The sequence below is a fragment of the Lipophrys pholis genome (assembly GCF_963383615.2).
Source record: "Lipophrys pholis genome assembly, chromosome: 11".
In the NCBI taxonomy this organism is placed as follows: domain Eukaryota; kingdom Metazoa; phylum Chordata; class Actinopteri; order Blenniiformes; family Blenniidae; genus Lipophrys; species Lipophrys pholis.
Genome location: NC_137631.1, coordinates 30962964 through 30975759, shown reverse-complemented (window position 1 = coordinate 30975759; position 12796 = coordinate 30962964). Strand labels below are relative to the sequence as shown.

The 12796-nt window shown below is 43.0% G+C and overlaps 1 protein-coding gene across 3 annotated transcripts in view; it reads left to right on the top strand.

Moving 5' to 3' along the window:
- lrrk2 (leucine-rich repeat kinase 2) overlaps nucleotides 1-12796 on the top strand; it is a 132609-nt gene that overhangs the window by 14324 nt on the left and 105489 nt on the right. For all 3 annotated transcript variants that reach the window (XR_013935810.1, XM_080475543.1, XM_080475542.1), the window contains exons 5-6: nucleotides 8685-8819; nucleotides 11415-11549. Coding sequence is in view for 2 of the 3 variants with exons in the window: in XM_080475543.1 (XP_080331669.1) it covers nucleotides 8685-8819; nucleotides 11415-11549 (270 nt within the window). In the remaining variant the exon portion in view is untranslated. The remainder of the gene's footprint in view (nucleotides 1-8684; nucleotides 8820-11414; nucleotides 11550-12796) is intronic.

Here is a 12796-nt window from a genome sequence, read left to right as displayed (position 1 = left end):
ACTAGAACCTGAACTAGAACCTGGTTCTATTTGGTGGAAAAGCCCTCCAGGAGACCTGGAAAGATTGCAAAGTCTAAACAAAGATCCTTCAGTATCGACCTAATAAACCCGAAGTAGACCAAATGTATAATGAAGACAAAGAGAAGAATATAAGGAACATGAAGCAGGTAAGGAAAAGGAAGAGGGCATTTCATATAATCTGAGCTCCAAACACAAACTGACAAGCAATTTAAATAAAATCCATTGATAATTTCAAAGAATTTATACTTCATGCACAGACTGGTAAAAGTAATAACGATCAAATTGAAACATCTTAAGCTCATTCGACCTCCCCTCCTTGGGTAAAAACTGCCAAAAGTCCTTTATTACTAAAATTTCAGATGTGGAAATTTAATAAAATGTTTATTTTATTTTACTTTGAGGATCCCCAATAGTGTGTGCCAATGCGAAGGCTATTCTTCCTGGGGTCCATTCACAGAAAGAAAAGAAAGAGAAAAAAGGAAAACATTTACACAATTAAAATAAAACTTTCAACAATAACAGTTAGACATCAACAACGCACATCCAGTCAACTCCAACAAAACAAAAAGCAGACAATTAAACAACAACCAGAGCTCCACTAATTCAACATTATTTCTCCACTGATCACAATGAAGTCTCACAATCCCTCTCTTTAATTTGGACTTGGCAAAGAAGATTTTTTTCAGGTACCTCCAGCTCCACCATTACTTTGTATAGGAAATGTAATGTTCTTTGACTGGAAATCTCTCTAATAATAGACTTCTATAAAGGAGCCAGCAATAAAGACATAGTAGGCAAAATGTACAAGGCTTTAAGCTTAATGAAGAATGAGACACATCTTCATGTGAAATATGGATGGGATAAAGATTTGGCGGTTGAAATACAAGAAGAGCTTTGACTGGAAGGATGAAAATCCCAAAGCGGCTCCTCTAATCCACTCACCTGGAGGGATTTCTGTTGGAAGAATGTTGTCCATTTTCTTTATTACACGTTGTTTTTAAAAATATATTTTTATTAAAATGTTGTCCAAGTTATACAATAAATAAACACAGAAAAGAAATTAGAAAAAGCAAACAGAACATTACAAGAAAAACCAGCAAAAAGCAAACAAAAAGCAGGGCGCGTTTCAAAAACAATGATTGTTGCATTGTGCTGCATCACTGACACAGAAAGCTCAGCAGAAGTATTAAACAGTGATGGTAAAGGTGGAGGGCAGTTATGAGCTCCATTGTTGAAGTTTTGTGTAGTTGTCAAGGTGAGCCAGAGATGGCTCCCAAATGTCCGATTCATCTACCAAGACTGTCCATCATGGCATATCGGATGTTTCCCATGTGCAGTACACCAAAACGCTCACTCTACCACTTCTTAAATTGAGTTTCAGTATCTGACTTCCAGAGTTTTACAATAATGTTCTTTAGCGACGTCCCGATCACACTTTCTGGCCCCCGATACCGATCCCATTTTTCAGAATTGAGTATCGGCCGATACCGATAGTTTCCCGATCCGATACTCACATTACTATTGCAAATATACTCAACAGTGTATTTTTGGATCAACTAAGATGTCTGAAGCTAAAACACTATTAGCAGAAGCTTTGTTTACCTAGAAATGATTGGAAAACTCACTTATTGAATCAAAATTCTTCTCTTTTTCTTTAGTTGTTGTTGTAAACTGAGGAACATCCACACGACGAAAAAACGATCTTTGTCCTCCCTGTCCTTCTCCCAACAAACCGTCCACACCTCACTATGAACACGGCTCAACACGAGGCTTCAGGGCATGTAGTACACATGCCAGGCCTTTAGGGGCGCTGTGACTCACCAAACACAACAAGAACACAGAAGAAGACAGACCACATAGAAATATAGAAGTAGACTCCTGCACATAAACACATAACCCACTATATATCACTCTAGTTTTATAGGTCTATGGCCCCGCTCCGCCTGCTTCTAGCTTCTGCAGCTCCACCCGAGCTTCTAGTCCCTGATTGTTCTGGTTATTAGGTGACGTAGCGGACCGTGTTTTTTTTAATTTTTTTTATTATTAATTAATTTTTTTAGATCGGTGGGGTGATCGGCTGGATTTGCCGATCCCGATCACTCACAAATCACTAATATCGGCCCCGATCCGATATCTACCGATCGGATCGGGACATCCCTAATGTTCTTTTTAATTACCATTCCATACATAATACTGCTTTGCACAGCAGCTTTATGTTTAAGCAGAGGAGATAAGCTAAATAATGTAATCATTGGGTCGGTTTCAAACACACAGCTGTACGTGTCAGAAAACCACTTAAATATGTTACTCAAAAAGTTATAGAGTTTCAGACATGTCCAAAAGAGGTGGGTCAAAGAGCCCTTTGCAGATTTACATCAGTTACACAGAAGAAATGATGGGAAACATTCTGGTTTGGTTTTTGAATAGTGAAACCTGTGCATGACTTTAAATTGGATTAACTTGTGCCTGGTGTTAATAGAGCAGGATCGGATCCTAACAAGACCTTCCCTCCAAACCTCATCTCCAATCTGGATCCAGTTTTTCAGAGAGTGAGTGGTATAGTCTGTTTGTTCCAAGAACATGCTTACAAAGCCAGAGACCAATTTTCTAGATTCTGCAAAAGGTTATAAATTGTTTGATATTCTGGGAGAGACTCAAAGTTAGGCACACATTGGCAGACCTAATTCCTAATCTGCAGATATCAGAAAAAATGTGTTAAGGGAAGAGAAATTTCGTTTTTTAATATGTAGGTCTTTCAAAGTGACCCAAACGTTTAAGTCTCCAGCAGTTAATCTGAGAGAGATGGAGAGAATGCATGATTATGGAGCATGAATGGAAATGTCTGGCAGTCTGCAGCCTTTATTAATCTGCCGCCAGATTTTTAAGCAATTGAAAATGATCACATCATTAATCGTACCAGTTGCAGGAGATCTGGATGTTGAAAAGAGAAGTGGAAGAGAACTGTTTTTAACATCACTCATTTCAATGGCAACCCGGGGGGCGTTCCAGTCGATACCTCAGTATTGTAACCTTCCAGCCAATAGACAGGAGCTCTAGTATTTGCAGTAGTAGTCCCAACCCTTCCATCTTCCCTGGTTTATGTAAATGATTTCAAAAATTCTGTGAGCTTTAAATGACCACATAAAATGTAGAACTATTGAATCAAAACATCTGAAAAAAAGATTGTGTCAAAAATTTTTTTTATAAATTTTGGGAGGGGTACATAAATCTTGGCAGGGAAACTATTTTGATGCCATGTATTCGTCCACCGTAGACAAGGGCGGGGTCCTCCATTTTTCAATGCCCCTCCTCAGTTTATTCACTTTCTCACGAAAATTCAGCTTAAAAATTAGTTTGGTGTCTTTTAGCAAAACGACACTGAGATTTTTCTGTTGTAGGTACATTGCTGCCCTCTGGTGGCACGACTGTGTAACACTAAATAAAACCAAGAGAACACACTACAGCGTATGGGCCCTGAGGTCGCTGGAAAAAGCTGCTAAATACGGATTTTGTGGGTCATAAACAGCATTGTGGGATTCACAATGGAAGATAAAGTGTTTATTGAGAAGCTGAGTGGACCTGGGAACTGGGCAAGAGGCGGAACAGTTAGCCACAGACGCTAATGCAAACACACGAGCCGAGTTTGAAAGAAAGAGAGAAAAGGCTTTTTCAGTGTTGGTGCCAAATGGAAGTACACCTCAGCTATACTGGACAGCAAGCTGCATGGGAGATGTTAAAATGACAAAAAGAGAAACTGTTGCTAACAAACTATTTCTCAAGAAAAAGTACTTCCGGTGTGAAATGAAGGAAGGAGAAGTCTCAGAGATCGTTTGAAAAGAATGAAGAAGCTTACTGATAAGCCAGGTGCAATAGGTTCTGTGATTGGAGGACCAAATTGTGACTCTTCTAGGAGTTCTACCACCCAGCTCTGCAACAGTTGTTACTGCATTGGAGAGAAAAATGGACAGTTTGACACTGCAGTTTGTCCAACAAGCGTTGATAAATGAGGAACAAAAACAAGTGCATGCTGACAACAGCACGGCGTTCAGTGGTGCATCAGCCATGTCAATTCAAGTGCATGGAAATATGCAGGAGAAGTCAAAAACAGCGGAAGCCGACAGCCCCAACTCATGGAGATGTTAAAAGTGTGGGAAGGAGGGGCATATCAAACGTGATTGGCCAAGCACTAAAAAGAAATACAAAACCCACAGGGCTAAAAACATGATGTATGAGGATACAGAAGACTCATGTGAGGGTGTCTTTGTTCTAAGCGAGTCAAGTCAAAGTGATTTACAACAAGGAAACTGGTTGATTGATTCCGGAGCATCAAAACGCTCCATGGGAGGATTTCAACACTACCAGCAAAGGTTGAGGCTCTAGGACTGGGCAACATAAAGCTGCAAATGTCATTCAGAGGTAGTGGTGGTGAAAATGCCACAGTGTATGATGTACTGTATATTCCACCTTATCTATGAATGTTTTCTCAGTGGGAGCTGCTGCCAGGAAAGGAAATGCAGTGCAGTTCAAAAAGTATCGCTGCTACATACAAGGGAAGGATGGAAGTCGTCATGGAATGGGAACACAGAGATCTGACGGCTTGTGTCAGCTGGACATCGAGGGAAGCTGCACAACCTGTCATGGAGCATCAAGTGCACCAGTTTCAGTATGTCTGTGGCATCAGCGCTTAGGCCACACTACAAAGCTGAAAGGACTTAAGCACCTGCTTAAAGGAGTGAACTTTGCTGCAGAAGAGGAGGGAACCCTCTGTGAAGCTTGTATTGAGGGCAAAATGTTCAGAAAGCCTTGCAAACCAGTGGGAGAAATCAGATCAAAACGCAAGTTACAATTAGTACATAGTGATGTCTGTGGTCCCACGCAAACTGAATCACTTGGTGGAAAGAAGTACTTTGTAAATTTCATTGATGACTTCTCCAGGTGCTGTAAAGTGTATTTCGTGAAAGAGAAAAATTAGGTTCTGAGCAAGTTCAAAGAGTTTGAGAAAATATCCTCAAATGAGTGTGCGCAGAACATGACAAGACAATGGTGGAGAATACACAGCAAGGGAGTTTCAAGAATATTTGAAAGCTCAGGGCATCCACCATAAAACAGCTATGCCACATACATACACCTCATCAAAATGGTGTTGCAGAAAGAAAGAATAGAAAGTAATGCTGTCTCACGCAAAGCTACCAAACATGTACTGGCAGAAGCTGTTGCAACCGCAGCTTACATACAGAACAGGTTACTCACTTCTGCTAGAAGGGAAGAGACGCCCTATCAAAGGTGGTATGGCAAAAGGTCGGACATTCGTCACACGAGAACATTTGGTTGTGTTGCTTATGCTCACGTCCCGGACACGGAGAGAAAGAAGCTGCACAAAAAGGCAGTTATGTGTTACTTCATGGGATATGCAACCAACTCTAAAGGTTACTGTCTGTGGAATGAAGTAAAGAGGAGAGTACTCATTCCCAGAGATGTTGTATTCAATGAAACAGACTTTGGACGCAAACAGGATGAGAAAAAAACTCTTGTTCAGAAAATGAGGTAACACTAAACACAGATGCAAGACCAACAACTACTGAGAACTCTACTGTCAATGAGGCTGCAAGAGGAAGTTGCAGGATCAGAAAACCTCCAAAGAGATCCGGACATGATGAGTTTCACGTTTTGGAGTGACGCAGTGACGAGGCTCTCACTGGCTCCGTTAATGGTGGAAAAAGAACCGGTTCTTTGGCGGTGCTCATTTAAGAACTGGCTCTGAACTAGAACCTGGTTCTATTTGGTGGAACAGCCCTGTGTGATTCTAATGGCAAGAGGCTCAATAGCAATGGCAAAGAGTGATTTGCTGAGCGGGCATCCCTGGCATATACTGCATTGTAATAGGAACGGTGCTGATATTGCTTGATTTGTGAGAATGGAGGAAGATGGATCAGCAGATAACATTTTAATCCATTATACAAACTGATTACCAAATCCAAACTCCTCCATAACCTTTATCATATAGGCCCATTCCACTGTTCTGCGTCTAGGCAGAGGACAGCCGCCCCTCATGTCCCCACTATATTTATGGTACTTTATATCCATCAATCATCTGACATTAAAAAGAGAAAAGCTGTTTGGGACAAAGCCAGTTTGATCAGTGTGAATGATGGACAATGTATATTTATTTAACCCATTTGCTAACAACTTGGTAAAAATATTTATGTCTGGGTTCAATAATGCGATAGGACCAAATGATGAAGGCTCAGTTTGGTCCCCAGCTTCCTTTAATAACCGTGAGCCTCACTCAGTTTAGGACGTTTTAAACACCCCAGCCAATCAGAAACATTCCCTTTCGATTTTGACATGTATAACTCTGTATGATATTCACTAAAAAGTTTGTTTATACCTTTAAGATAAATAAATAGTTCTCCAGTCTTTGATTTAACTTTGTTAATGGCTCTACGAACTTGCAAGTATTGCAGGCGGAGCGGGGCCATAGACCTATAAAACTAGAGTGATATGTTGTGGGTTATGTGTTCATGTGCAGGAGTCTACTTCTATATTTCTATGTGGTCTGTCTTCTTCTGCGTTCTTGTTGTGTTTGGTGAGTCACAGCGCCCCTAAAGGCCTGGCATGTGTACAGTATTCTATTCATATTTGAGTTTAAGAATGTTTTGTAAAGTGGAGGGGCAGGAGGAAGTCCTGTTGCCGAGTTCCAGGTGTGATAGTTCAGCATCAATTTCTGATAGTTGCTTCAGCCGCTTCTTCTTCAGTGAAGATTCAACAGAGATTATGTGACCCTGAACCACAACTTTAAAAGTTTCCCATAAAGTGGAATCTGTCATTACATCAAATTGTCATTACTCCCGGAATTCTGAAATCTTGGTAGATCTATAGTGACAGAATGATGCATGAGAAAACAATGATGAATGAAGACACCAGGTAAACTGCTGTTTTCTATGATTGAAAACAAGGACCAATGAAGTTGGACAGTGATCTGAAATGTATTTATTATGGTATTTGGAGGCCATCACAATTGATATCAATTTAGAATCAATTAAGAAATAATCTATTCTTGATAAGGCCTTGTGCATTTGTGAGAAAAAATAATAATCTCTATCTGCAGGATGTCCCAGCCTCCAAATCTACTCTAGATTCATAGAGGACAGTAAGTCATTTAAAACTGTGGAGGAAGTAGATGACTCACTTGACTGGCTGGACATGTACAGACTTCTACCTAGCACACAGCTAAAGTCACCACCAACAATTTAATGTGTTTCACAAAGATAAGGCAGTAAGTTAAATATCTTGCCAAATAAAGCTGGGTCATCAAAATTTGGACTGTACACATTAAGGAGCGTGACATGAACTGAGTGTAACCAGTTATCAAAATCAATCATTTGGATCAATTATAGTAGAAACGTGTCTAAAAGGAACAGTCTTGCAGATTAGAATTCCCACCCCTCTGGCTTTACTTGAGAACGTGGACTGAAAAATCGGATTGGCCCAACTACATTGAAGTAACTTTTCCTTTGTGGGTCTGATGTGCGTTTCCTGTAAATACACGATATCAGCAGACAGATTTTAAGTGGGAGAACACATTAGCTCTCTTGAGCACATGCCCCAGTCCACATGCATTCCAAGTACTAAAGTGATGCCCACACCTGGTGGAGATGTACTGGCCATCAGCTTCCTTTGAGGCTTTGTCCTGTCCCTTCACTCTTCCACACTAAGAGTTCGTCATCCTGAGGCACTTAGGTAAAAGTATTCCTTAGACAATACTGGGAAAATAGGCGAAACATTTTGTAAATGACCAAATTATTTCAGATGTGGAGAGGAGCCTAGGAAATACGCAGTTACTCTATACGGTGGTCCAGAGCCCCGTCTTTATGACACAGTCTGGCTCTTCAAATGTCCTGCTGGAGAGAATGTGGCAAACTGACTTTCAGAAAGATGTGAATGAACTAATGCACTCAGTGGTTGGTGTTCGGGCTGGTCTGTCCTCCACACAGTTTCTTGGCATACCCCCGGAAGGTCTAACTGAATGTGACACATATACATTTAGTACTGATCTTGCTGCAGGGAAAAATGCCATTACAAGATGTGTGCTCAAAAATAATGCTCACTCACTGTCTCTTCTGATTCAAGTTGAACAAGTCGGAACAATGGAGATCATGACTTTCAGCCTCTGTTTACAATGGGTTAGGGAAAATATGCTTCACACAATCCATCCACAAACCATCCATTCAGATAGTTTGGGGTTTTCATTCCTTTGCTGCCATGTGAAGCTAACCTTCCTTGTGGTAGAATAGTAAGTAAAAGCTGTGTGATGAAGCAGAAGTTTAAAAAGGTAAAGGCAGAAAGGTGGCTCCAAGCTTTCAAGGAATGAGGCAGAGTTTGGAAAACCTGAATTGAAAAAAGACAAAACTCTTTGGCCTGTTTTTATGTGACTGTTTGACTGTGACTCATGTCTGCTTTGATCTGAAGATACTTGTTATTCAGCACTTAATAAAAATACACCCTGGGTGCATGACAGAGGTTCAGAAATCTAACATCTGTCTTCTAATGAGTTCAATGCTTTTTCTATGTGAGTCTCTACCAAACTGTAAAACTGAAGCCAAGTTAAACATGAAGTCAACAGGTGTCGGGGAAGAAGTCACCACTTTTTCATGATTTCACAGACCTGACTCCTCTGATGATGCTGGAAGAGGAAGACGATGTGTTCACTCTGGTGGTGCAGGCTATGAAGATGTTTCCCACCATTGAAGAAGTGCAGCTCCAGGGCTGTGGAGCTCTGCAGCTGCTTCTGGACCGAGGTGGGCAGGCACTCATCTTCCCCTCTGACACACCAGGCACTAACCACACAAAGTGTGTTCAGGTGCAGCAGCAGCAGCAGCATTCCAGATCGAGCCACAGACAAGCAGCAGATTCTTTACATTTCACATTTGGGACTTAAATGTCCAGCATGTCCCACAGGTGTTTTCTCACTTTCAGAGCTTTGCAATTTCAAGATCACATGAACGACTTAAATTCTATAGGCTTGTTCCTCATGCTGTCTTAAAGGTTGTAGCTAGAAAACTGAAGCCTCAACACCTTGACTTCCTGTGGAGGCTGAAGAAAATCCCCTCTCGATCATGACGACACTCCACAGAGGGAATAGAATTGACTGGTGTTATTACATCTAAAATGTTCAAAATTTTCACCTTATTGGCCATTATTGTATTATTGGTTGTATCGAGCATCTTGGCTCACAGAGCTCGCCAATTCTTATCACATTGGAATAAAAGACAATTCATGGAAAAAATATTGTTTTTATTTACTGAACTCCAAATTTAGAAGAATTTAATCCTAATTTCCAGACAGACGGACAAAGACGCTGAGATAATGACTCAGAGAACAGTAGCTCCTAAAAATTGTATTTCGAAAAAGAAGAGATCATTCTTATTTAGCAAAACTCAAGTCAACCTATGTCTCGGCCTGCACATCTTTCATTAGTTCGAAACCACCTGAGACTTTCCTCTCTGTGGATAAAACCACTCCGACCAACCACATTGCTACTCACATTGACTTTTTCATGAGAGACGAGTAGGTAGTGCCCACATTGGTAGATAGTGTAGGGATTTCTTACCTCACAAGGATCACTAGGTACCATTCATGTAGTCTTTTGGCAGTTTGGCTATCGATAATGTTTAATAATTATCAAAGTTATTCTTTTATTAAATATTTAATCTGACCATCAGATACCTCGGGATCACCATGTGTTTGGAGTTGTCAGATATTGTTTGATTACATGTGTGATGTTGTCTTTGATGTGATATGTCACATGGTTGCGAGTTAGCAAGTTAATAAAACAAAGATTAGCATGCTAGAGCCCGTGTCTTTGTGCGGCAGAGCGAACATAGGTTCACAGGTTGATAACTACTCCTAATATCATTATTAATAGAACTCAATCACAAGTAACGGAATCAACACATCTTCATAAAATGTGAACAGTTCTGTGCATGCCATCATGTTTAACTGATCATCTCATGTAGAAGCCTAGTTATCGCTTCCCAGATCCTTGATGTCTTTGAAGGAGTTTGGTTGTTGTCCAGGCCTGGGACGCTGGTGGCTTCTGCGGCAGTTAGCACCTCCCTGCTAACTCGGGTGGCTTCTGAAGCCTGAAAAGACGAAGCTGGTGATTCAGGAGAGTCTTTCTTTGCAGCATCCCTTGTCCAGTCCGGAGGAGCGGGTCACTTGGAGTTTGTGGTGGCTTTTTCCTGCTTGTTGAGCGAAAAGCACAAAAAGGTTCTGTGAGCTGCAGTGTCCCAGGACCCAACCTGGGGAAACGGGTTGGATTATTCTGTGCACGAGGAGATGAGATGCTGGCTGCTGGCCTCTGGTCCCGGGGAAGCTCTGACCGTCGTTGTCTTGTCAGAAGAGGAGTTGAGGCCTTCGTTTGCAGGCTGAGCTTTCCGCTCCTGGAAGAGCAGGAGCACAGGAGGAGGAAATGAATCCCTCCAAAGCTTTTGATAAGGTGGGGGATTCGAAGGTGTCGAATCCCGGAGGCCCCAACAAATCCATGACTGGCTGAGAACATAGGGGTAATCAGTGTCCCTGAGCAGGGGAGGGGGGAGGATTTGATGTTTCCTGTCCCCCCTGCGGTGAGAGGCTCAAGCACAAATGAAGATTGTCTGTGGTCTTGTGATGTCCAAACAGTAGTGAACACATGCAGAGGTAGTGAACACACAGATAGGTAGTGACCACACGGGTATATAGTGAAAACACAACTTGGTAGTGAACACACAGATAGGTAGAGACAACACGAGTTCTGAACACACAAGTAGGTAGTGACCACATGGGCAGGTTGTGAGCACAGAGGGAGGTAGTGAGCACAGAGGGAGGTAGGGAGGTAGTGAGCACAGAGGGAGGTAGTGAGCACAGAGGGAGGTAGGGAGCACAGAGGGAGGTAGGGAGCACAGCGGGAGGTAGTGAGCACAGAGGGAGGTAGGGAGCACAGAGGGAGGTAGGGAGCACAGAGGGAGGTAGGGAGCACAGCGGGAGGTAGTGAGCACAGAGGGAGGTAGGGAGCACAGAGGGAGGTAGGGAGCACAGCGAGAGGTAGGGAGCACAGAGGGAGGTAGGGAGCACAGAGGGAGGTAGGAGGTAGGGAGCACAGAGGGAGGTAGGGAGCACAGAGGGAGGTAGTGAGCACAGAGGGAGGTAGGGAGCACAGAGGGAGGTAGTGAGCACAGAGGGAGGTAGGGAGCAAAGAGGGAGGTAGGGAGCACAGAGGGAGGTAGCTCACTACCTGTGAGCACAGAGGGAGGTAGTGAGCACAGAGGGAGGTAGTGACCATACGCTGCCTTGACTGAGTCGTGTGACCAGTTCAGTTTCTCTCTGTTAATGACATTGTGTCTCTGTATTTGCAGTGAGTGATGTCCACCTCGTGGAGTTTGTAGAGAACAAGGACCATGCTGTGGTTCTAGCCGCTCTGCAGAGGTTTCCAGACAGCTCACAGCTGCTCCTCCGGGGTTTAAAGGTGCTGCTCCCCCTAGCTGGTTCTGGTAAGGTTTGATTTCACCCATTAGTGGCAATAACCCAGATCTACATCTTACTTATCTGGTAAAAGATGAACACAAGTTTCTTTTAAACCAAAAGACTTCCAAGGTCTAATTAGTGGGGGGTTTCTCAGGATGCAAAGTTTGAGTGGACTTGACAAAGTCCTAGTCACGTTTGTTGTTTCCACTTTAATCTGCATCTAGGGACGAAATTTCCGATCCAGCCTGCAGAGGTTCCTGATCCATGATCCTGGTCTGCTTCATGATCCTGGTCTGATCCATGATCCTGGTCTGATCCATGATCCTGGTCTGCTTCATGATCCTGGTCTGATCCATGATCCTGGTCTGATCCATGATCCTGGTCTGATCCATGATCCTGGTCTGCTTCATGGTGCTGAAATGATCCCCAGTGTTTCCCTGCTGCTGCTCTGCTCGCTGGCTGCAAACTGTGGACTGGATTTCCTGAAGGGAGGCGGGTCTCAATGAGACCAGGAGGAATGAGGCAGGAAATCCATTCCACAGTTTGCAGCCAGCGAGCAGGCTAGGGAAGTAGCACTGTGCTATCCAACTTTTCATGGCAACATGTTGCTGTTTGGATGCATTTTACACTCAAAACACCACAAAGCAACACAGCAACGTGGACGTTAGCAAAGCAACACAGCAACGTGGACATTAGCAAAGCAACACAGCAACGTGGATGTTAGCAAAGCAACGCAGCAACGTGGATGTTAGCAAAGCAACACAGCAACGTGGACATTAGCAAAGCAACACAGCAACGTGGATGTTAGCAAAGCAACGCAGCAACGTGGATGTTAGCAAAGCAACACAGCAACGTGGACGTTAGCAAAGCAACGCAGCAACGTGGATGTTAGCAAAGCAACGACCTGGATGTTTGTACAGCAGGGCGGCGCTCTGCAGCCAGACGTCACCGTTTTAAAACACCAGTTCCCCGTGGAGAACAACGCTGCCAGCGACATCAGAACAATGAGCAGCAGCTCTTCCAGGCTGTCAGCAGGCGATTCACACCTCCGTGAAGCTGCGTCCTACTCCACGCTAAACTCCCTGAAAATAGTCCCGATGGTTGGAGCTGCGTTAGAGCTGGAAACATTGTGTTGCTGCTGCCTTGCTCAAGAGTTTCCCCAGAGATTAATAAAGTCATTCTGAGGTTCTAAAGATAGAACTAGTTTATTATGAGATGATGACGTCACGCAGACCCCCACATTGTCCACATGGAACAAAAATACTTAGTACTG